This window comes from Aquarana catesbeiana, linkage group LG01 (genome assembly GCF_042186555.1).
Source record: "Aquarana catesbeiana isolate 2022-GZ linkage group LG01, ASM4218655v1, whole genome shotgun sequence".
Lineage (NCBI taxonomy): Eukaryota > Metazoa > Chordata > Amphibia > Anura > Ranidae > Aquarana > Aquarana catesbeiana.
In genome coordinates, this window is record NC_133324.1 from 818,142,316 (window position 1) to 818,168,719 (window position 26,404).

Genomic DNA, 26,404 nt, shown 5'->3' on the forward strand with positions numbered 1-26,404 from the left:
CTTTCTTGTATTAAGAGAGGTATGGACTCCAGAGAGAGAGATATCATTGTGCCCCTGTACAAATCGTTAGTAAGACCTCATCTGGAATATGCAGTTCAGTATTGGGCACCAGTTTTTAAAAAGGATATCGGGGAACTGGAGAAAGGGGAACCAAACTGATAAGAGGCATGGAGGAGCTCAGCTATGAGGGAAAATTAGAGGAACTGAATCTATTCCCTCTTGAGAAGAGGAGATTAAGGGGGGGGGGATATGATCAACATGTACAATTACATAAGTGGTCCATATAGTGAACTTGGTGTTGAGTTATTCACTTTAAGGTCATCGCAGAGGACAAGGGGGGTACTCTTTACGTCTAGATGAAGAAAGATTTCATCTCCAAATACGGAAAGGTTTCTTCACAGTAAGACTTGTGAAAATGTGGAATAGACTCCTTCCAGAGGTGGTCATGGCAAGCTCAGTAGATTGCTTTAACCACTTGCTTACTGAGCACCTAAACCCCCCTCCTGCCCAGACAAATTTTCAGCTTTTAGCGCTGTCACTCTTTTGTGTGGTCATACAACAGTGTACCCAAATAAAATTTCTATCATTGTTTTCCCACAAATAGAGCTTTCTTTTGGTGGTATTTGATCACCTCTGTTTTTTTTATTTTTTGTAAGAAATTTTTAAAAACACAGAGATTAAAAAACAAAAAAACAAAACCGTTTTATATTTTGTTAATAGGTTTTGCAAACAGGTAATTTTTCTCCTTCATTGATGTACGCTGATGAGGCTGCACTGATGGGCACTGATAGGCTGCACTGATGGGCACCGATAGGCTGCATTGCTGGGCACTGATAAGGTGGCGCTGATAGGCACTAATAGGTGGCACTGGTGGGCACTGATGAGGTGGCACTGGTGGGCACTGATGGGCGGCACTGAAGGGCACTAATAGGTGGCACTGATGGGTGGCAGTGATGGGCACTGATGGGCACTGATCGGCACTGGTAGGTGACACTGATAGGCAGCACTGATAGGTGGCACTGATGAGGCACTGATTGGCACCACTGGTGGGCATTGGTAGGTGGCACTCGTGGGCATTGATAGGTAGCACTTATTGCTGGCACTGTTATGTACTGGTGGGTACTGATTCGTGGCACTGTGGGCACTGGCAGGTGGCACTGGCAGCCGGTACTGGTGGGCACAGATGAGGCGGCTTTGGGACCGATGTCACTTCAACAGAAGCCGGTGATCAGCTTTTTTTTCTCCTCACGCCGGGCAGGAAGGTCATCCACGGATGGAGGGGAAGGAGACTCCAATGTCCCCCCTCTGCAGCGTAGCTCCCGGTCAGATGACCGCATGTGTGTGTGATGAAAAACAGGAAAAAACAATCCACATAGCGTAATTCCGTATTGCTGTGTTTATTAAAAGTATATTCAAAAAAAGTTATTTAAATTAAAAAGAGAGGAGAGAGAGCCAGCTTGCTCACAAACTCTTCAAGCGTGACGGGGAAGCCGCCCTCTCCGCACTCGGAGCTTGCGTTCCACCGATCGTATGTAAAAACCACCAATCCCGGACGTGACATGTGAGCGTGTCAGATAAGCCCCGCCTTACGCGTTTAGTCATACGGACGTCATCTGAGGCGTAGCCATCTTGGCACACCACACGTCTTTTATGTCGGGTGTACTCGTCATTGCGGCCAATCGACTTTGTAAATGCCGCTAACGGGCATTAAGCAAATCCAATCAGAATTTTCATATAGTCACTATCAGATGTGTTGATCTAATTGTTGATATTCGTCTGGTGCCAACTAGCGGTGTGAAGAGAAAACCACTTAGACATACAAGTATAATTCCTCCTAAAGCGCCTCATGGAGGATATATGCATCTATAGCCGCAATGACAGAAACAACCCGATGCAATACAGATATTACATGGTAAAACTGAATTCTCAAACATAAAGAAATGTGATTATACAATTGATATACACAGGTAAAGCCAAAACAGAACGCATATAGCATGAGAGATTACTGTTTAGAATCAAGGTGAAAAAGGGAAAACTGAAAAGATACAAATAAAAATAAAAATAAAAAATAAAAAAATAATAAAAATAAAATCAAAATTCTAAAAAAAATTAAATAAAAATAAAAATGAAGATAAAAATAAAAATAAAAAATAAATAAAAATACAAATAAAAATAAATATAAAAATAAAAAATATCTTAATATGTAAGCAAAAAAAAAAAAGGGGGTGCATGTATGATATATGCACCCTGAGGAAAATAAAAACTATGTTCTAAGACATAGTATACGAGGGAAAAGAGAGTGTATAGGAGTATATAGATATATATAAGTAATTGTAAAAATAGATAAAATTATAAGTCGTAAAAACATGGTCTAAATGTTTATAAAAGGTGATTAAAAACAAATCAGTGAGTCAAGGAGAATGCTATTTCAGAGTAATTTAATGGGAACTAAATATGCGTGAAGAGGGTACCATAGTAAAAACTTATTACTGGGGAGTGTTTGCTACAATTAAAAATTGAAAAAACAGTGCTATACTGGGACCTGGATGTGCATGGAGAGGATCCCAAAATAGGAACTCGTGGATGGGGAATGACTGCTACAATTAAAAATTAAAAATATCCAATAGCAAACACTCCCCAGTAATAAGTTTTTACTATGGTACCCTCTTCACGCATATTTAGTTTCCATTAAATTACTCTGAAATAGCATTCTCCTTGACACACTGATTTGTTTTTAATCACCTTTTATAAACATTTAGACCATGTTTTTATGACTTATAATTTTATCTATTTTTACAATTACTTATATATATCTATATACTCCTATACACTCTCTTTTCCCTCGTATACTATGTCTTAGAACATAGTTTTTATTTTCCTCAGGGTGCATATATCATATATGCACCCCTTTTTTTTGCTTGCATATTAAGATATTTTTTATTTTTATATTTATTTTTATTTTTATTTGTATTTTTATGTATTTTTTATTTTTATTTTTATTTTTATTTTCATTTTTATTTTTATTTTAATTTTCATTTTTTTAGAATTTTGATTTTATTTTTATTATTTTTTTATTTTTTATTTTTATTTTTATCTTTTCAGTTTTACCTTTTTCACCTTGATTCTAAACAGTAATCTCTCATGCTATATGCGTTCTGTTCTTAGGCTTTTCCTTTACCTGTGTATATCAATTGTATAATCACATTTCTTTTTGTTTGAGAATTCAGTTTTACCATGTAATATCTGTATTGCATCGGGTTGTTTCTGTCATTGCTGCTATAGATGCATATATCCTCCATGAGGCGCTTTAGGAGGAATTATACTTGTATGTCTAAGTGGTTTTCTCTTCACACCGCTAGTTGGCACCAGACGAGTATCAACAATTAGATCAACACATCTGATAATGACTATATGGAAATTGTGATTGGATTTGCTTAATGCCCGTTAGCGGCACTCACAAAGTCGATTGGCCGCAATGACGAGTACACCCGACATAAAAGACATGTTGTGTGCCAAGATGGCTACGCCTCAGATGACATCCGTATGACGAAACGCGTAAGGCGGGGCTTATCTGACACACTCACACGTCACGTCCGGGATTGGTGGTTTTTACATATGATCGGTGGAACGCAAGCTCAGAGTGCGGAGAGCACGGCTTCCCCGTCACGCTTGGAGAGTTTGTGAGCAAGCTGGCTCTCTCTCCTCTCTTTTTAATTTAAATAACTTTTTTTGAATATACTTTTAATAAACACAGCAATACGGAATTACGCTATGTGGATTGATTTTTCCTGTTTTTCATCACACACACATGCGGTCATCTGACCGGGAGCTATGCTGCAGAGGGGGGACATTGGAGTCTCCTTCCCCTCTGTCCGTGGATGACCTTCCTGCCCCGGAGCCGTGAACCAGGGGGATATCGCAACTCTAGGACCGGGATCACACTATTTCTACACGCTTGTACCCCTACAGGGGTGAAGCGTTCTGGTGAGTGAAAGCACAAAAGGGGAGCACAGTCACTTTTGTCAGCACGTTCTTGGCTCATCTCTGGAATATTTTTCCTATTGAAGGAAGCACTTGTCACTTTTATATGGACACTGATTTTTGTTTTTTATACATATATTTTTAGAAGAATTTTTTTGTGGGGGCACTATTGGCTTATGGACACTTAGTTTATTATATAATTTATTATAGTCTTATATATATTTATTGGTGATCACCACAGTAGCTTATTTAGCTCATATGTTTGTAATATATACCAATGGTGTTTGACAGATATTATTCACATCAGCTAATGCTATTCATTCATTGATTGTTTTTTATATACACGTTTAAATTTTTTCTACTTCTTGCAAATTAATGCACAGGTCACTTTTCTCATGTATTAGGTAGTACTTGGTTTTACTACTGATACACAGTTTGTACACCTTTTTGATTAGGTATTTGTTCACACAGATTTAATTTGGGGTAAATACCCCACCAATAGTTATATAAACATAGTTTTTTTCCGTAAGTACAGCGCCATTTCCCTTTTTACGCTTTTATATTTTGATCCAGGGAAAATCCAATTGCCTCTCGGGGTATCAGAAAGGAATTTTTCCCCTGCTGTAGCTAATTGGATCATGCTTTGCTGGGGTTTTTCGCCTTCCTCTGGATCAACTGTGGGTATAGGGTTGTGTATATGGGATTGTGTTTTTTTTTTGGTTGAACTAGATGGACTTGGGTCTTTTTTTCAACCTAACTATGTAACTATTTAACTATGAAATCCCAGTGGGGATACAGACAGCAATAAAAGCCTAAGAGAAGCCCTTTCACACACTTTAAGCACTTTGTCTGATCAGGAGAATCTCATTGCTTCCTGTCTTGGTAACACAATAGGAAGTGAGGACAAATATTTCCAATGGGGACATAGAAAGAGAAAACAGCTGACATTAATGTGTTGTGTAAATCAAATGGTGAAAAATCCAATCTATTTTCATTCCAGGAAGTAACACTACAAAACATGTAAATGCCAAACTCTGTATACACTGCATATTTTTCATCAGCAGAAATAACTCTTCAGGTAATGCCGGAGTTGCCTCTCCATTCCCTGCATCTGTCTTCCCTGAGCAGTACCTGTGACAGATGTTGGAAGAGTGTTGGATTTCTGCAGCTGTTCTCTGCGCTGTAGTCTGGTCACCACTGTGTCACCTTTCTTCTCTTCCTGTGGTAGCGGTTTTTGGAGTGAGCCACTTCTGCCCCGGTATTCTCCAGTGTGAACAGTGGATGGCTGCCATTAAAAGATGAATAAAAACAATAAATTAAAAAGTATTCATCAGTGTACTGGAAGTAGCTATTTTGTGCCTGAACATAATATTTGTTTGGAAGTTGACAGTAATGTCATTCAATTCACAAGAAACAAATTACATTACTAGGACATATGATACTACAATGGCTTCCAGTTCATGACAAAGTTATGAGGCTTGTGCTTCATTTTAGGAACGTTACTTCAACCCTACTTCTTAAACAACAGGGTTTTCTTATAACTGTACATTTGTAGTTTGCTTCAGGAACGGATATCAGATGCAGCCCACAAACACTCCTAGCCCTTAAAACCCAACTCTAGCTTCTGAGTCCACCACTTCTCCCTAAAGCTCCCTGAACCTATGTTTTAAAAAAGACCTTAATACATAATTTAAATGGAGCTTCTGGACCTGTATTTCAGTGCAACTTCGGGTCTGACTTGAAAGACATCTGTGCGGCTTCATCTATTGAAGTCGCCAAAAGTAGTGCAGGAACTACTTTTGCAAATGGGTGTGGCGCTGCAAAGTTGGAATCGCACTGATTGGAACAGTGTCATTGCCAGCGATAGGTTGCGACTTGACATGCAATTTGACCTCTGACAGGAACACCAGGGATTTCACATAAAGGATATTATAATACAAAGAGAACAGGATACGTTTTCATACAAGTACATGGTACAGCAGGCACATATCAGGAATATGAGATGTTGGGGTAACAAACGCTTTAAGCCTTTTAGCACCCTTTTTTCCGACAGGCTGGGGTGATGCACCACACAATGTCAACCTCCATTGCATTGCTCCGTTGCGCTAATCAACATGTTTCTAGCAGTAGAGGAAGTGTGGGGAGAGAATGTAGGCAGCATATAGGAAGGTAGAGGAGGAGAATCTCACCAGTGTGGTAATACTCATTCACAGCGATGCAGGTATCATAGGATGCTGCAGAACTGCAAACTGTGCATAGAAACATCCCCTTTATGACAGAGGTACTAACCACTCTCTTATATAATTAAAACTATTTATGGCTGTAGTTTGGTATACTGTAAATTTTCAACCAAGTGCATTCATTTACATTTTCTTTTGCCAATTTGTCCACTTGTTTAGCCTCTCTGGCTTGCCGCCTCTCTTCCCTGGATGCCTGCTGCTCCCGAAATCCTTTCTGTTTCTGTAGAGCGAGTGTAATCCATTGAGGCTGAGCAGGCTCAATATTCTCCATCAACCTGGAGCCATCTAAAGAATGTCGACTCTGGAGAACAGGCCTGTCTGTTAAAGGAAATAACATGGAACATATTTCATTGGGTTATTGTCATTTTCTATGTTACAATAAACCTGTTTTGTAATTAAAGTACTCGGTTGGCATAAAGAGTTAGGCAGAAAACCGGCATTTTAATTACTGAGCCCCTGAAAGTGGGGTGCTCAGTATGCACATATTGAGTTCCATCTCCAAAAAGAGTTCTACCTTGGTTCTCCTGTAGCATGTGCCTTTACAGAACAACTTCAGAGCTGGAAGTCACCATCTACATACTGGCCACACCAGTTTTTGGAGCTCACAGGGTGCTCAGGGAGATAGAAACTTTGACTTCTTTAGACATATGACATCATACCTCCCAACTTTTTGAGATGGGAATAAGGGACACCTATTAGCAAAGATATGTAGGCATAGGACATGCCCCCTTAAAGGAGAATTAAACAAAAAAATTGTTAGTTAAACCTTTTGCTTTTTTTGACCACTACTATTTCTTTATATTGGCTTTTAAAATTTACAAATGCAGGAACACTTTTTGAAAGATAAATAGTGCACTTTATTAACAACTAAATAGATCAGACCAAAATGAAGGACTAAATGGAGGAAAAAGGGACAGAGGGACTTTGTTCTAAATCAGGGATAGTCTTTCGAAATCAGGGACAGTTGGGAGCTATGATGACATGTTTATTTTTTATTTGAACTTCATTGCAATTTTTCATAAAGATACACACACAAACTAGAATGTATTTCGTTTAAAGAAGCTCTTTATACTCAATTTATCTGGAGTAAAAGATAACTAGAGAAGCCTATGTGGAAAGCAGTATGTTCATCTATATATATATCCACTGATGTGCAGTTAACTTGTCAATATCTTCCTTTAGAAGCTCTTGCTGTTTAGCTTGTCCATGTTTTGTGCAAGTTCCCTGTTGGCGTCATTGGGGCAGGCACACAACTCTAAGTTAACTTGAACTTAGTCTGTGTAAATGCCAAGCACTGTCTTCAGATGCATTTAGCTTCAATTAAACTCAGGTAGTGTTTATTGCACCCCTGGTCACTATACGAATTTATTTGCTCTAAAATAACAATGAAATACAGCAGAAAAGAAACAGGTGCTAAATCTGATTTTTGTAGTCACTTTGCAATCCCTTCCTATTGAGGGACATAGAATTCTGAAGATAACTGGGTTGCTGTATAGCGGATAATTGGACTCTAGAATACAAAAAATTGTAGACCAGACAAGGTTCGGCAAGCTTGTTGCAGGGGGATCAATGAGCACACTCCGGTTGAGATAAAACCACACTTGTTGCCTACATTGGCAAGACTCCCAGATTAGTGAAACCTAGTCTGACTCAACCAGCAGTGGTTTATTAAAGAAGACCCACTAAAGAACTGAATTTAGTAGAGTTGACAGATATAACCATTCTCCTAAGAACACAGGCTGGTATACTGCATTCCAATTCCAACAACCCTGAGGGAGGAGGGGGAGACGGACCTCTTATCACAATTTGGGTTAGCAGCAAGGATGGGAAGTGTCATCATAATGGGGGATTTAATTATCCAGACATAGACTGGGCGGAAGGAACCGCGCATTTGTCTAAGGCTCGCCAGTTCCTAGATGTCTTGCAGGACAATTTCATGGGTCAGATTGTAAATAACACAAATAGGAAACATAAGGGGAATACAAACACATTGAATTTCAAAAGAGCAAACTTCCCCAAACTACGAACCTTGCTAGAAGATATAAATTGGGATAAAATCTTAGGAACAAAGAACACAGAGGAAAAATGGGTTTGCTTTAAGAGCATATTAAATAAGGGCATTAGCCAGTGCATCCCATTGGGAAATAAATTTTAAATAGCGAACAAAAGTCCTGGATGGCTTAACTCCAATGTAAAAATTCATATAAAAGCAAAGGAGAAGGTTTTCAAAAAATACAAGGCTGAAGTTTCATCATCAGCATTCAGACTTTACAAAGAATGCAACAAGGAATGTAAGAGTGCAATTAGGGTGGCTAAAATAGAACACGAAAGACACATAGCGAAGGAGAGCAAAAAAGAAATTCTTTAAGTATATAAACAGTAAAAAAGGGAGAACAGACCATATTGGCCCCATATAGAATGAGGAAGGAAATCTGGTTACAAAGGATGGGGAGATGGCAAAGGTATTGAATTTATTCTTCTCCTCAATCTTCACGAGGGAATCTGGGGGCTTCAGTAACCAAAACTGCAGTGTTTATCCTCATGACACATTACAGGAAGCACCCTCATGGCTAACGGAAGACAGAATTATAAATAGACTTGAAAAACTTAACATTACTAAGTCACCGGGACCTGATGGCTTGCACCCGAGGGTCCTGGGGGACCTTAGTCAAGTAATTGCCAGACCATTGTTCTTAATTTTTACTGACAGTCTACTGACTGGAATGGTACCAGCTGATTGGAGAAAAGCCAATGTAGCTCCAATATTTAAAAAAGGGCCAAAATACATCCCTGGGAATTACAGACCAGTTAGCCTAACATCAATAGTATGCAAGCTCTTGGAGAGGATAAGGGACTATATACAAAATGTTAGTAATGAAAACGGTATTATTAGCAGTAATCAGCATGGATTCATGAAGAATCGTTCTTGCCAAACCAATCTATTATTATTCTATGAGGAGGTGAGATGCCATCTAGATAAAGGAAGGCCCGTAGACGTGGTGCTCGTAGATGTTTACTGTACAAAGTAAGGTCCATTGGCATGTACCATAGGGTGAGTACATGGATTGAAAACTGGCTACAAGGGCGAGTTCAGAGGGTGGTGATAAATGGGGAGTACTCAGAATGGTCAGTGGTGGAAAGTGGGGTCCCCCAGGATTCTGTGCTGGGACCAATCCTATTTAATTTGTTCATAAACGACCTGGAGGATGGGGTAAACAGTTCAATCCCTGTATTTGGAGACAATACTAAGATAACCAGGGCAATAACTTTTCCGCAAGATGTGGAAACCTTGCAAGAAGATCTCAACAAATTAATGGGGTGGGCAACTACATGGCAAATGAGGTTTAATGTGGAAAAATTTAAAATAATGCATTTGGGTGGCAAAAATATGAATGCAATCTACTCACTGGGGGGAGAACCTCTGGGGGAATCAAGGATGGAAAAGGACCTGGGGGGTCCTAGTAGATGATAGGCTCAACAATGGCATGCAATGCCAAGCTGCTGCTAACAAAGCAAACAGAAAATTGGCATGCATTAAAAAGGGGATTAACGCAAGAGATAAAGTGATAATTCTCCCACTCTACAAGACTCTGCTCCGGTCTCACTTGGAATATGCTGTCCAGTTCTGGGCACCAGTTCTCAGGAAGGATGTACTGGAAATGGAGCGAGTACAAAGAAGGGCAACAAAGCTAATAAAGGGACTGGAGGATATTAGTTATGAAGAAAGGTTACGAGCACTGAACTTATTCTCTCTGGAGAAGAGACGCTTGAGAGGGGATATGATTTTAATTTACAAATACCATACAGGTGACCCCACAATAGGGATAAAACTTTTCAGTGGAAGGGAGTATAATAAGACAAGTGGCAACTCATTAAGATTAGAAGAAAAGAGGTTTAACTTTAGACTGCGTAGAGGGTTCTTTACTGTAAGAGCGGCAAGGATGTGGAATTCACTTCCACAGGCGGTGGTTTCAGCGGGGAGCATCAATAGTTTAAAAAACTATTAGATATGCACCTGAACGACCACAACATACAGGGATGTACAAAGTAATACTGACATATAATCACACACATATAGGGTGGACTTGTGTCTTTTTTTCAACCTCACCTACTATGTAACTATGTAACTATGTAACCCAGTTGTCTTCAGAATTCCGTTTCCCTTAATGAACGAGAGAAAAACTAAATTATTATTCCTGTGCGGATTTCAAACATTTAAACATCCTCTATAGAAGTTTAATTTTTATATCTCAATGCGCTGCTATGGTTTACGGCTGTCAGTTTCATTTTAGATAATTATGAAAGCAGTAGCCAAAAAAATTATTAGCTTTAGTAAGGGGTCAGTTATGATAAATGGATCCCATTTTCAGTTCTCTTTTGTGGTATTAAACAACAGAAATCATGAAACTGAGCTATAACTTTTATTTAATGAATAAACTGTATTATCACTAAACATTAATATATGCACATACATTAATAATATGCAAAGTCATTTTGCACTTATTCAGCTTTGCATGCATTATTTTTTATTTTCATTAAATCCATTTGAAAAACATATGCAAATATCAAAAAGCATAATTTATTGTAATTATGACTTTCCATGTGATAGGGGCATTTAGGTAAGCACAAACATTTCATCAGAGCGACAATTGGATAGGCCAGAATGGGGGCAGGTAAAGACAGAAATGATACAGTAACATTCAGATACAGGTAGGAACAGAAAGTCTCAGGCAGGGAGAGTAGCAGCTGAGATTAGAACAGAACTGAGATAAGAACAGAAACAGATATAGGAAGACATCAAACAGGAAATGTTTAGGATGAATGGAAACACAAAGGATGTGGGAAAGTAACAGGGACAAACATACATTAAGGTGATTGCAAAGTTATAATTTTTTAAAATTAAAATAACAAACATTTTATACTTACTCTGTGCAATGGTATTGCACAGAGTGGTCCCAAACTTCCTTTTCTGGGGTCCCCTAGTGGTGCTCTCGGTTCCTCCTCCCTTCGGAGCACCCCCATAGCAATCCGCTTGCTGTAGGGGCACTCGTGTGGGCTCAATCCCGAGCCAGGCTATGCGCATCTATAGACACACACAGTGTAGCTTGCCCCACCCCCAGCTCCTTCCTCACAGGATTTGATTGACAGCAGCAGGAGCCAATAGTCTCCACTGCTGCCTCTGTGTCCTGTGAGGAAAGAAAGAGAGAGTAGTGCTGCTGATCCCAGGCACAATGCTGGATCGAGGTCAGGCTCAAGTAAGTATTTAGAGAGGGCTGGGGGAAGCTGATCATGGAAGGTTTTTTTACTTTAATGCAGAGAATGCATTAAGATAAAAAGGACTTGAGCTTTTACAACCACTTTAAGAACTCAGAAATAAACATAAAAGTAGATTCAAGTAGGGACAGACCCAAATAGAGCGGGATAGGGACAAAAATTAGCGTAAACCTGTGCCCAGACTATGTGGATTAAAATATTTTTACATAGCACTAAATGTACTTTTAAATTAGCTCTGATTCACTCCTGTAGTTTTAGGCATTGTGCAGAAATTCATTTTCACCCTATCTTTTCTATGGAATCAGAATAGTATAGGATCAGAATAGTATAGGATAGTAAAGACAACACCCAGTGACTCTGGTAGGGCAGAGGCAGGCCATACCGATTTAGGCCGGTCATAGATGAAGTGAATTTCTTTCCTGCATCTAGGGGTTGCCCAGTTCCACCATCAACACATACAGTGTTGACAGGGGAATCCCCCCCTGCTGAGACATTGTGTCCTCCCGGCGGGGAAAGCCATCCCCACTGGGAGAACACAGTTATTATTGCTAGCAGCTATAACAACCGCTAATGATAATCACGTATAAAATTCAGCAGGCTGGTTGTACCCAGGTTGGGTACATTCAGCCTGCCCATACATAGTTCGAACAGGAACCAGACGAGATTCAAATCGTCTATGACCAGCTTTAGTTAAAGCGGAGCTTCAGGCTCCTTCAGAAAAAATTTAAACTCCGCAGCTACAAATACTGTAGCTATTGACTTTTAATATTAGGACACTTACCTGTCCACAAATCCAAACAGCATTTTCACCCGTGATGGTTTTTCAATCGGCTCTCGGGTGCTGCCGCCGCCATCTCATCTAAGGTAAACCGGCAATGAAGCCTTGCAGCCTCACGGGCAGTTCCCCCCTTCACATGCACAAAGCGCGCTGCACTTTGTGAATGGCCGGGGGGAAGGAGGAAGGGGCCGAACTCCAGGATGAGTTCACCACGGCAAAGTCAGCCAGAAGTGGGAGTGAGCACATGTCAAAACCTTTGGCACCCCCAAAGGTGCCAACTGTGGCAGCAGAGGGGGGCAAATAAGCAGAGTTTCCTCTTTTGGGTGGAGCTCCGCTTTAAGGTGGGGAAGGACAGTAAAAAAACAGACAAACATATGTAAAGAAATACAGACAGACACAAATCCAGAAGAAATAACAGAATAGATAGGGACAAACAGAAAGTGGGGGGAGAGAACAAGGACAGAGGCAGGGCCAACTACTTGGTAAGTGAGTAAAGACAGACACAAACTTACAGGAAGAAACAAAACAAGACACATGTATGGCCAGCAGGGACTGGCAGAATGGGGACGTAATTAGGTTAGAGGAGACACTGGCATACAGATACAGAAAATAAAGCTTTTACCAGTCTGTATTCACTCTCAGTGCACTGGATATGTACACAGGCATTATCTGACCCTTCCTTCCTCCCCACTTTAAGCAAGTCTTTATGTGAGTATTGTTATAATTATTACACAGGATTTATATAGCACCAACAGTTTGCGCAGCTGTTTACAAGGGCAGACAGTATAGTTACAATACAATTCAATACATGTGGAATCAGAGGGCCCTGCTCGGTAGTACTTACAATAATTTAATATCAGTATGATGAGCCTAGATCAGGTTTCTGGACCTCAGGAAATGTAGATCTGCCTTAACAGACTTTCTTTTTTGCACTCTTGTATTATTTACTGTTGCTAAGGCCTAATAACGTATTTGAATCTCCACTAAGATAAAAATCTGGCAAATGCTGTGCATTCATATAACTAATTACACAACGTAATGACTACAGATTGTTTATGTCTATAGCTTCCAATATCTAAGAGATAACTGTAATAATAAAAAAAAAAAAAACAAGTTCAGTGTACAAAACCACTAAATGTCCAGTTAATAATTAACCTAAGAGGAAATGTTCTTGAAGAATAATCTTTGAAGTCCAGAGATATCATCAAGAAAAATAATAGCTAGCTCTAGTTTTTAGGCTCCATGCAAATTGGTTTAATGATAACGCTGTTTCTCCTGACAGGAGAAAATCAGAGTTAAAACTCACTTAAGCTGCATTTTTTCAAACCAGTTTAAGCGAGTTTTGCAACATTTGATGTTTGGGAGTTTATTTACAATGAATGGAAAAAGTATTCATACCCATTGAAATGTTCCACATTTTGTCATGTTACAACCAAAAACGTAAATGTACTTTATTGAGATTTTATGTGATAGACCAACACAAAGTGGCAGATAATTGTAAAGTGGAAGGAAAATGATAAATGGTTTTACATTTTTTTTACGAATAAATATGTGAAAAGTGTGGCGTGCATTTGTATTCAGCCCCTTTACTCTGATACCCTTAACTAAAATTTAGTGGAACCAATTGCCCTCAGAAGTCACCTAATTAATAAATAGAGTCTACCTGTGTGCAATTTAATCTCAGTATAAATACAGCTCTTCAGTGAAGCCCTCAGAGGTTTGTTAGAGAATCTTAGTGAACAAACAGCATCATGAAGGCAAAGGAACACACCAGACAGGTCAGGGATAAAGATGTGGAGAAGTTTAAAGCAGGGTTAAGTTTAAAAAAAAATATCCCAAGCTTTGAATATCTCAACTGTTCAATCCATTATCTGAAAATGGAAAGAGTATGGCACAACTGCAAACCTACCAAGACATGGCCATCCACCTAAACTGATAGGCCGGGCATGGAGCATTAATCAGAGAAGCAGCCAAGAAGCCCATGGTAACTTTTTGGTTGAAAAGCAAAAAGCTATGTGTGGCAGAAAACTAACTGTACATAAACCTGAATACACCATCCCCACCGTGAAACATGGTGGTGGCAGCATCATGTTGTGGGGATGCTTTTCTTCAGCATTGACAGGGAAGCTGGTCAGAGTTGATGATAAGATGAATGGAGCCAAATACAGGGCAATCTTAGAAAAAACCTGTTAGAGTCTGCAAAAGACTTGAGACTGGGGTGGAGGTTCACCTTCCAGCAGGACAATGACCCTAAATATAAAGCAAGAGCTACAATGGCATGGTTCTGACCAAAGCATAGCCATGTGTTAGAATGGCCCAGTTTATTTCAGGACCTAAATCCAATTGAGAATCTTTGGCAAGACTTTGCTGTTCACAGACGCTCTCCATCCAATCTGACAGAGCTTGAGCTATTTTGCAAAGAAGAATGGGAAAACAATGTCACTCTCTAGATGTGCAAAACTGGTAGAGATATCCCCAAAAAGACTTGCAGCTGTAATTGCAGCAAAAGGTGGTTCTACAAAGTATTGACTCGGGGGAGGGGGGGGGGTCTGAATACAAATGCACGCCACAATTTTCAGATTTGTATAAAATTTTGAAAACCATTTATCGTTTTCCTTCCACTTCACAATTATGTGCCACTTTGTGTTGATCTATCACATAAAATCCCAATAAAACACATTTATGTTTTTGATTGTAACATGGCAAAATGTGGAAAATTTCAGGGGGTATAAATACTTTTTCGAGGCACTGTACATGAATATAAATGAATATAATCACTTGCTTGTTTACATGATCAGAAAAGTATATAAAATATATTGGACCTTATTTATCAATATATCTCAGAAGAAGGTTGTTCCCATAGTAGCCAATAAGATTAAAACATGCACTGATTGGTTCCTGTTGACAATTATTTTAACCTTAAATGTAAGACCAATTAATTATTTTTGGCTTCCACAAGAAAGAGCACCGCTCAGATAACTTATTTAGATTTATATATATATATATATATATATATATATATATATATATAATATATATATATATATATATATATATATATATATATATATATATATAGATTTATTATCCCCGGTCCACTAACAACAAATTTTATATGTCTTATACACACAATGCTCCGTCTGTCTGCCCCCTTCCCCCTGGATCACACTGCTGCCTTATACCTACAATGCCCCGGTTCTCTGCCTCCCTTCCGTATCACAATGCTGCCTTATACACACAATGCTCCGACTCTCTGCCTCCCTTCCGGATCACACTGCTGCCTTATACACACAATGCTCCGATTCTCTGCCTTCCTTCCGGATCACACTGCTGCCTTATACACACAATCTTCCAATTCTCTGCCCACCTCCCCCTGGATCACACTGCTGCCTTATAAACACAATGCTCCGGCTCTCCCCCCCCGCACTCTGCATCACACTGCTGCCTTACACAGACTCATCATTGTATCGCTCCTCCTTATCCTGCCATGTGCTCGAGCTCTGTGCTCCCTCCTATAGTGTGTGATCTGCGCTGTCATTGGAAGTCCCCTCCTTCCTCACCTTCCACTCTCTGCACTATTCCCGGCACCTCCCCCAGAGTTCACAGAAGCCGGAACTACAGTATTGACTGTCAGTGCGCATTTAGAACAACACTGGAAACAACATTGGGCCTTATATATCCGCCACAATGTTGATTTGTGGCAGAACCCCTGGGGACCATCAAAATTTTCTCCTGGACCATCAATGGTACACGAACCACTGGTTGGTGATGGCTGTTTTAGTGGATTGATGCCATCAGTGTGTGGCCTTCTTTGAAAGACTATTGTAAGGCTCATTATGTTATCAAAAATGTTAGCAAGAACTGAAATTGATTTCCTCTGATAACAAATTAAAATGTAATATTAGACTCCTTTTGTAGCAAGAAGTAAGGACTGACCAGCTGCTCAGTAAGGAAAGAGAGAAAGTATGAAGGTCACTAGATTGTCTAATGACATAAAATGCAGGGAATCATGTGGGGATACCAAAATGCGTGTAGGAAATTGGAGTTTGTAAGTTGTGTGTCCAATGGAAGGGCAGTATAATGTCATATAATGTGGGAGTGAACAAGCCCCTGACTGCCCACCTGAAAGAAACTGGATAAAAGCAACTTTGCCTTCTTGACAAACTTTTTTGCCTGGGTACACATGAAAGCCAACATGTCTTGGGGGATAGTTCCTCCTTTTTCAGGGTAATAAGCAAAAGATCAAAGAAGATTACATAAATTCTGGTCACAAAAGGCGTATGAGTGAATGAGATGAGAGTAATGAAAAAAGAGGGGGAGTAATACATGGTTTTAAATCAGTAGCACAGGTCCATAAAGACATGAATGAGCGGGTTTGGGGTGGTGGAACTTCACTGGCCTGCACAGAGTCCTGACGTCAACTCGATAGAACACCTTTGGGATGAATTAGAGTGGAGACTGCGAGCCAGGCCTTCTCGTCTACATCAGTGCCTGACCTCACAAATGCGCTTCTAGGAGAATTGGCAAACATTTCCATAGACTCCTAAACCTTGTGGACAGCCTTACCAGAAGAGTTCTTATAGCTGCAAAGGGTGGGCCAACTCAATATTAAGGCCTACGGACTAAGGCTGGGATGCCATTAAAGTTCATGTGCGTGTAAAGGCAACCATCCCAATGCTTTTGGTAATATAGAATACCATTAATGTATTTCTTTAAAAATACCATTAAAGTTTTCTTTGACTTAGAAAACAAGGCCTTACCTCATCCATGGCTATATTTCTCAGATTGCTTCAGAAACTCCCTGGTATACAGACACAGACAGACCAGCCAGTTGGACACAGGAAGGAGTTCACCCATTAACTAAGTTTGCGTGCATTTGCCCGGCTTCCGCAGCATCCCTTCAGATGGGCTCAGGCTGCTTGCTAAACTCCCTGGGGCTACATTCAGCCCACGGGACACCCCTGATGTAGTGCAAGAGCCTGCCTAATTGGATACGTGGTGAATGGATTGATGGTGTGTCCTCCTATTATATAGTTTTGTAAATCTAAAGGAGAATGTACAATCAAATTGTATAGTGTATGGCACCAAACACAGAAGTAAACACACATTTTGCCACATGAAAAAACAGGTGACAAATTCAGTAAAAAAACGTGCAAAAATGTCCTATGAGCTACTTGGCCAAGTGTAGCACAGCCCATTAATATTAACTGGCTGCCCTATGTGTGTCACTGGAAAAACGAGCCAAAAAACATGTGCTCGCTACTCTGGGTATGAATCAGGCCTGCTATTGAAATCAATGGCAATTGTTGTTGAAGCGCATGCAAAGCAATTCGGCAGCGGCGCTTTGCAGGAGCTTTTGACCCTTTATTGGCCGCTAGTGGGGGTTAAGAGCGTCTCGCTAGCAGCCGAAAAGCCCCGCTAAAATGATGGTAAAGCACCACTAAAACTAGCGGCGCTTTACCGCCGTCACTTTACTGCCGACACCCCCACCGCCTCAGTGTGAAAGTGCCCTTAGGGGTTCCTAAGTGCTCCGAACGCACCAAAAACTGCGGCAACACACCATGCACTGCTCCAAAAAAAATTCGGGAGCTTCTCTGGGGCAATTATTGTGTGTAGGGCAGCCTATTCAAGTGAATGGACTGCCCTACGTGTGCTGAGTGAAAACACTCCAAAACAGATGCATGCAGGAATGTGAGTTTTCGATACATGGAGATGTGAATGAGACTGAGTGTCTCCTTCCTATTTACTTGTATAAAGATGGGCAAACACTATGCAATCTGATTGTACAATCTCCGTACAATTTCCTATAGATTTACAAGAGCTATGGAATAGGAGGACACACCTGAACAATCCATGTATCAAATCAGGCAGGCCCTTGTACTACATAGCTGATGGGAGATCTAAAGGATATTGTACAATCAGATTGTATAGGAAGTAGGTGGAAGCGGTATTCCAATGAGGGAGGTGTGGTCCAAAGTGTTGAACACGCCCTCTTCTGTGATGCAACAAGGAAGAGAATGCTGAGGAAGTGATGGAATCTCCATTTAAAAATTCAAATAAACTGATAAGACTTTAAACCTCCTGTGGATAACGTAAGTGAGAGAAAAGCACATTGGGATGGCTGGGCCAAAAATGGCATTGGAAAACGCTTCTATCTATAATGAAAACTGAAATTCTGCCCGAAAAGGTGAACTGATTTTTAACCACTTCAGCCCCGAAAGGTTTTACCCCCATTATGACCAGGCCATTTTTTGCGATACGGCACTGCGTTATTTAACTGACAATTGTGCAGTCGTGCGATGCTGTACCCAAATAAAATATATATCCTTTTTTTCCCACAAATAGAGCTTTCTTTTGGTGGTATTTGTTTATCTTTGCGAGTTTTATATTTTGCGTTAGAAATGAAAAAAGAGCGACAATTTTGAAAAAAAAACAATATTTTTTACTTTCTGCTATAAAACATATCCAACCAATTTTTAAAAAAAAATCTAATTTCTTCATCAATTTAGGCCAATATGTAATCTGATACATATTTATGCTAAAAAAAAATTTCAATAAGCATATGGTTTGCGCAAAAGTTATCGCATCTACAAACTATGGGATATTTTTATGGCATTTTTATTTATTTACATTTTTTACTAGTAATGGCGGCGATCAGCAATTTTTAGCGGGACTGCGACATTGCGACTGACAAATCGGACACCTAACTGACACTTCTGACACCTTTTTGGGAACCAGCGACATTATTACAGTGATCAGTGCTAAAAATATGCACTGTTACTGTACTAATGACACTGGCAGGGAGGGGTTAACATCAAGGGCGACCAAAGGGTTAAGTGTGTCCCTAGGGGGTGCTTGATAACTGTGTGGGGGATGGACTGACTGAGGGAACACAGAGATCCGTGTTCCTGCTTAGCAGGAACACAAGATCACTGTGTTCTCCCCTGTTAGAGCGGCGATCTGCTTTGTTTACATAGAGGAACGATCGGTGGGTCCTGGCGGACATCGTGTCTGCCGGACCTGCTAATTGGCTCCCCCTCTGTCTATTGCACGAAATGACGTACAGGTACATTCTTTCGTGCAATAGAGCTGCCCTGCCACAGTATGTGTGCGGTAGGCGGTCTTTAAGTAGTTAAGGTACTTCAACCTTAACAGTCTCTGCTTCACTATTTTTTTCACTAGAAAACAAATATTTTGAGACCATGACAACTCCCTTGTAATATGCACACCCAAAAATTTGATAGCCTTTCCACCTCATGATCACTTTTTTTTTTTAGCTCCAACTAACACCTCCCGTTTATCATAAATCTCGTTAAATGTTTTAATATACCCATTCTAGTGTGCCATTTTTTCTATCCCCTGTAGTACCTAGGTATTGTAAACTATTTCTTTGTGTTATTTTACTGGTAGTAAAACATCATAAAGGAAGTAGGAGGAGCAATCCCCCAAAATATGTTTGCGTATATTGACCTGAAAATTAACAAATACAGGTTTGGGCTGAAAAGCAGTTTTCTCCCATTGCCTTCATTTGGGAAGTCAGGTGCTTGTACTTTCCCATCCCCAGTTGCTCAAAAAAAAAAAAAAACTTTTTCATACAGCATCCTGCCCTGCTAGAGAAAGCATGTTTTCTACTGCATTGGCCATTAGGCCATACGTTTCTCTTGTCTTTCATTATTAAACCTCGTCTTTGACTAAAATCATATTTTAAAAACTTACCCAGCATTTCAGGCACAGTCTACTTTAACAGCAAAAAGGATAGAATGATTTTTCTTCCAGCCCCTAGTCTCCTTACTAGTGAATCATTGTGATTCCTGACTAAATCTTTGGAAAGTAGTGTTTAAGTTGGTAATGCAAGCATAGAATGTTGTGCCTGATGCAAATTATAATGGAAAGCAGAAATAAATAAGGTATGGGTCTAAAGTATACATATTAGAACTAACCTTTTCCTAATCTTTCGGTCCTTTTGTCTGTCTTCTCTCTCCAAGAAATAGATGGCAGTCCTGCTTTATCATTTGCATCTTGCTGTACAACTTCCTCATGACTTGGAGAAGACAATGAAGATTTCATTTCTCCAACTGTTTCTTTATCCTTTTCATTTTTTTCCAACTGTTGTCCATGTAGGTCAGTCACATTTGTTCTGCCCAGATGTGAAATTGGAGAAGATGGTGGCGTTGGGCTGGCAGGTTTTGGAGCAAGGGATGGTTTTTGTATAGTTGGTGATTTGGGGACTACTCTGTCTTTATTATGAAATGACACATGGGGACTTGATCCTGACACTATAGAGGGGGCTATAAACTGGGCATTATCAGTTACATTACTTAAGGTATCCACTAAATCTTTAGTAAGGTTATCTTTCTTCATCTTTACAGGTGATCCTAAAAGTTCTTTCCTGGTTATAGTCCTAATTTCTGTTTCATCTGTTGGAGTTAATGGGGCAGGAACCCCTTCAAAGCTGTCTCCTGCACTATATCGCTTTTTCCTTCTCTGTTCATTCTGTGGATCAGCATGAAACCTTAATGAATAATTTGTCCTTCTTAATTTGATTCCAAATGGAGAGTTTTTGTCTTCTGCACTTTGCAATAATTTATCTGTTTTCACAGTGCCATTACTAAATTGCGTTTCAAAGGACATTTGCCCTTCCAAATGCCCCCGACGAGGAGATTGTGGTAGGTTAGGAACTAAGAAAGATGGAAGATCTTTGGAAAATATCCATCCTTCTGCATTCCCATCAATTGTAACTTGCTTTTTAATTCTGGTCACCATTTCCGGGACCATGACTGTCCTCTCTCCAGTCTTGCCCTGAAGTGTGCTGTCAGGTAATACTGCTATATTTTCCTTACTTGGAGATTTTATCGAGGTATCAATACTTATTTCTGTTAATCTTCCAGTTTCTGGAAATTTCTGCCATGCGGGTGTTATTGAAAATTTAGGGATAGCTGACATTGTCTTCCGTAAGCTGCTATGAGAATCACCCCTGGTCTTAGCCATTCTGTCATCACCAGAGTCGAAAGGACTACTTTGGTTCTTTTCATCAGTTGCATTTTCAGCTTTGCTTAGTATTTTAGACCTTATGGAAGCCCATTCTGCTAGGAATGACTGATTGTCTAATGCTTCTGATGTATACTTTGTCTTACTACTGACTTGTTTAGTACTGTCCTTTTCTTTCTGCATTTTGTTTTCTGTTATATCTAATTTTCTTTCTTCACTGAGGCCCAGTAAAGACTTACAAGCAGGATCCTTAATCTGATGTAGGTTTACAGCTGTACCACAAAGCTGTGCTCCTGTTACCAAAATGGCAGTATGGGGTATGCACTGAGCAGATGAAAGAGAGTGTGAACTAATGGTGCCCTTATTTTCTTTTGCATCGTGTGTACCTGGGGATATTATTGGCTCTTTTGGTACTGTAACTGGAGTTAAATTAACTTTCTCAAATATAATTTGCTTTTCACCCGATGTAACTTTGAATGTAAATGGCCTCTGCTTTTGGTCAAGTTCCTGCCACCTTACTTCTTCGTTAATTCTTTCCTGCTCTTGAGACTCTGCTTCCTTTTGTTTTCTCTGCTTTAGTTCTTCCTCATCTCCTTTAATTTCCATCTCCATTTTTTGCTCTTCGGGTAGATCTTCCTCTGCTGAGGCAGCTTCTGTATACAGAGGGGAAAGATGTTCTGGGATAAGCTCCTTGATGTCCTCAGGTATCTGTTGTTCTTTCTTCTGTAATTTTGTTTTTTCTTGAAAGTCTGTTTTTTTTTGACAATCAGTTCTATTTAGATTATCAGTTCTCATTTCCTCTTTTATACACTGCCGGACTATGATTTCCTCTGATACTTGCTGACTTTGGCTTTTTGGTGTCTTTAATTGCTGTTCCTCGGCTGTCTGGGGAGACTTCTTCTGCAACAATCCCTGACCTTTTTGTTCCCCTATCTGAACAGTTTTTTGTTGCTCTGCTGCTTTCTGCAATTCCAGTTCCTGCTTTTTTTGTTCCTCCATGATCTGGAGAGTTCTTTTTAGCTCTAACTGATGTTGTCTCTGTTCTTCTGCCATCTGAATGTCTTTCTGCTGCTGAAGTTCACAACTTTTCTGCTCTTCTGTAACCTGAATAACCCTTTGCACATCTATTTCATGTTGTTTCTTCTCTTCTGTTTTCGGAAGTACTCCTCCTTCCTCAAAAGTTTGTCTTGTTTTCTGTTCTTCTCCTATCTGAAGGGCTTCCTGTTTCTCCTGTTCATATTTCCTCTGCTCTTGCACTATCTTAAAGGCTCTCTGCTCTAGTTCATGTCTTGTCTGCTCTTCTGCCAACTGAATAGCTCTCTGCTTTTCTATTTCCTGTTTTCTTTGTTCTTCTGCTATCTGAAGTGCTCTCTGTATCTCCAGCTCCCGTTTCTTCTGTTCCTCTGCCAGTTGAAATGTTTTCTTCTGCTCCAGCTCATGTTGCTTCTGCTCCTCTTGCCTTCTATGCTCTTCTAATTCTTTCAGAATTTGTTCAGCTCTCTGTTTTCTCTCTTCTTCACGTCGACGCTGTTCTTTCAGTTCATTTTCATTTTGTTCGTTTATTTTCTGTTGGAGCCTTTCCAAGTCTATGTTTCTAATGATCTCCTGTCTCTTTCTTTCTTCTTCTTCTTTCCGTTTATCTGCTTCTGACTTCTTCTCTTCCTCAGGCTGCCTAGTTTCTTGTACTACTTGTCTGCTGGTACTGGGATCTGGCTGTTTGCCTTCTTGATCTTTATTGATTTTCTTTTCCCCCTTAGCCGCCAAAGTTCGAAATTGCTCAGATACTTGGGATTCATGGATTTTTCGTTCAAAATGATCAGACATGAGTATATTATGGGAAGGAATATCCATGGAGTGGAACATGGCTTTGTCAAGGGATCTTTGCATATTCAAAGTGATTTCATTTTCGTTGTCTTCTATAGTGTTGAAGTCCTGTGGACAAATTAGAAGTGGTAGCTAAACCGGATATAATATTGCACTGTAAAAATGTAAACTCTAAAATAATTTTTGCAGTTTACATTGGCATCATTAAAGCACCTTAAAAGTTAACAAATCAGCAAAAATTGTGATCACAGTTGCAGACTTTTTTCATATACATACCGTATATACTCGAGTATATATCGAAATTTTCAGCCCCTTTTTTGGGGCTGAAAGTGCCCCCCTCGACTTATACTCGAGTCAAAACTGTCTGCCTACATGATCAACGTGTCATGCAGGCAGACGGCGGCCAGCGAGTGCTACATACCACTCGGCAGCCTCTCACTGTTCAAAAGCTGCGCCTCCTCCTCGTCTGTGATAGGCAGTCAGTGTACAGCCTATCACGGACATTCTCTCATCCTCGTCCGTGGTATGAGGTTGAGAGAATGTCCGTGATAGGCTGACCGCTCACTGCTGGGAAATTGAGTTTTCTGCCTATCATGGACGAGGAGGAGGCGCGGCTTTTGAACAGTGAATGGCTGCCGAATAGTAATAGCACACGCTGATCGGTGCAGAGCGGCAGATGGAGGCATGCACAGGACACAGGTAGGATGCACACAGACACATGCACACAGGTACATATACACATGACACATGCACATATACACAGGACACAGGTACATGACACATGAACATATACACAGGACACAGGTACATGACACATGCACATATACACAGGACACATGACACATGCACATATACACAGGACACATGACACATGCACATTTACACAGGACACATGACACATGCACATATACACAGGACACAGGTACATGACACATGCACATATACACAGGACACATGACACATGCACATATACACAGGACACATGACACATGCACATATACACAGGACACATAACACATGCACAGGACACAGGGAGGTATACAGCTGCAGATGGGCATTGTTGACCCTCTTTTTCCACTTACAGTAGCTGCTGCATTTCTCACCCTCGTCTTATACTCGAGACAATACGTTTTTCCCATTTTTTTGTGGTAAATTAGGGCCTCGACTTATACTCGGATCGACTTATACTCAAGTATATACGGTATGCTGGAAAATGCATGTTTGAACATTGCAAAGTAGAATGCAAGATCCACAGTCACCATATATACTCAGTAATTAAATGGGAATGATAGGTTTCCATTCTTTGGGATAGCATTTAGAAAGATGGCCTACAGCCAGGCAATTTCATATATTATCTGCAGCATAATTTAATGGTGAAATCTGGCATTGCAGAATAATAATAAAATACAATGGTTCTGTAATAGAACCCCTGTTGTTCACTAATCAGACTTCAGGGTCTGTAAAGGCGATAGTTATTTTTAAAGAAGATTATTGGAAGGCTTCACCCTTATTTTCAACAGTATCTACTTAATAAAAAAAATATAGGTTTATTTACATTCTTTCATGCATTATGCATATCTAAAACAAGCACATAATAAATTGAGCTAAAATATACTACCTGGGACATGCCTCTATGTTTCTTTGACACTCTCTGGTTTTTTGGCTTGACAGAAAGTTTGTGTTTAGCAGCACTGTTATCTAGTCGTGCAACAGAACGAGGAACAGCATCCAGATTTATGGACTCAATTGTGCCTGACGGCCGTTTTGACCGTGATGTTTTCACTGAAGTTGCCTGCACATCAAAAAAGGAAAAGGGTTCAAATGTAATTGCAGCTATAGAAATAAAGTACTGTTTAAATAGAATGAGGTTTCCATTTCCAACAAAATCTGGAAACCTCTTGGTATTGGTGGGTTATTCCCAAAGAATGTGAGTCCTCTTTTCCTTAATCTTCCTCACTGGAATCTGCTCAGTGCCTTCTGAGGGATTTAAACCGGCCATCTTTGTTTTTAAAAAGTAATGCAATTTCTTAAAAGAACCATTTTTCAGTGTAAGAGACAGATTATCAACTACTGCCCCTGGCGGAACCCTTTATGCTGCATAAGGCTGGTAATATGTGTAAGAATCACTAAAGCTAATTTTTAAAGAGTTAAAGTGGTTGTAAACCCTTACAGACCACTTTTCGCTACAGGTAAGCCTATAAAAAGGCTTACGTGTAGCTACCCAGGATATCTCCTAGGATATAACCTGCCTGGTTTAGAAGATATTCCCTGTATTTGCATGTGCTGACTTCATAGGCACATGCGCACTGACACAAACTGAAGCAATGGCACGGAGCCACGATACCCAGAGTGATGTCGCTGGCCGGGGCTGTGTACGGGCACCGCAGCAAGCCCTTCGATCTCAGGTGAGTATTACATAATGTGCTATGTAATATGCCTTTGTCTTGCAGGTGTTATTTATTTTATTTTTTTTCAAAGTGGGTTTACAACCACTTTAAAGAGGGAGTCCACCTAAAAAAAAAAATATTAAAAGCCAGCAGCTACAAATACTGCAGCTGCTGACTTTTAATAAATGGACACTTACCTGTCCTGGAGTCCAGCGATGTCGGCAGCCGAAGCCGATTAATAGCTCGGCTCTCGGATGCTGCCGCCGCCACTCTCTGTGAGGGAATCAGGAAGTGAAGCGTTGCGGCTTCAATTCCCAGTTCCCTACTGCGCATGTGCGAGTCGCGCTGCGCGTCCTAAGTGGCCCCCGCTATCTCCTGGGACCTGTGTGTTTCCCAGGAGACAGCGCGGGGGTGTGTGGGAAGGGGCGTAACTCCCGCGGGAGTCTATTCCAGGAAGTGGGTTCAAATACCTGTAGTAGACAGGTATCTGCACCCCCCTCCCCCCTGAAAAGTGACAATTGTGGCACCGGAGGGGGGGGAGGAATCCGATGAGCGGAAAGTTCCACTTTTGGGTGGAACTCCGCTTTAAAGCTGATAGTTGCAAGAGTTATTAATAGAGCAGAATGCCAGTGATTACACCCTACATTGCTGGAGGGCTTCCTACACACAATTTGCAGAGTCAGAGTGATGGGAAGAAGGAGCAGAAATGTACTCCCAAAGTGTTTAGGTAAGCTTTTCTCAAACTCAGCCTGCTGTACTTGGTGCTATTTCACCTGTGTATCTGAAATTTTGGAAGTACAATGGATTTACATTTGATTTGTTTTATGTCCATAGGCATGCGCAGGGGGTGTGCCAGGTGTGCCTGGGCACATCCTAATCAAGATGTGCGGTGCTGATTCCCCCTACTGCCCAGGCTCCCTCACAACTTGTTG

General features: G+C 40.4%; 1 protein-coding gene across 4 annotated transcripts in view; it reads right to left on the minus strand.

Moving 5' to 3' along the window:
* The window catches only part of CRACD (capping protein inhibiting regulator of actin dynamics), a 309,035-nt gene that overhangs the window by 17,784 nt on the left and 264,847 nt on the right, over positions 1 to 26,404 (minus strand). For all 4 annotated transcript variants that reach the window (XM_073608408.1, XM_073608409.1, XM_073608406.1 and 1 more), the window contains 4 exons: positions 24,704 to 24,877; positions 20,214 to 23,193; positions 6,349 to 6,539; positions 5,113 to 5,266 (listed from right to left, as the gene is read on the minus strand). In XM_073608408.1, the coding sequence (XP_073464509.1) occupies positions 5,113 to 5,266; positions 6,349 to 6,539; positions 20,214 to 23,193; positions 24,704 to 24,877 (3,499 nt within the window). The remainder of the gene's footprint in view (positions 1 to 5,112; positions 5,267 to 6,348; positions 6,540 to 20,213; positions 23,194 to 24,703; positions 24,878 to 26,404) is intronic.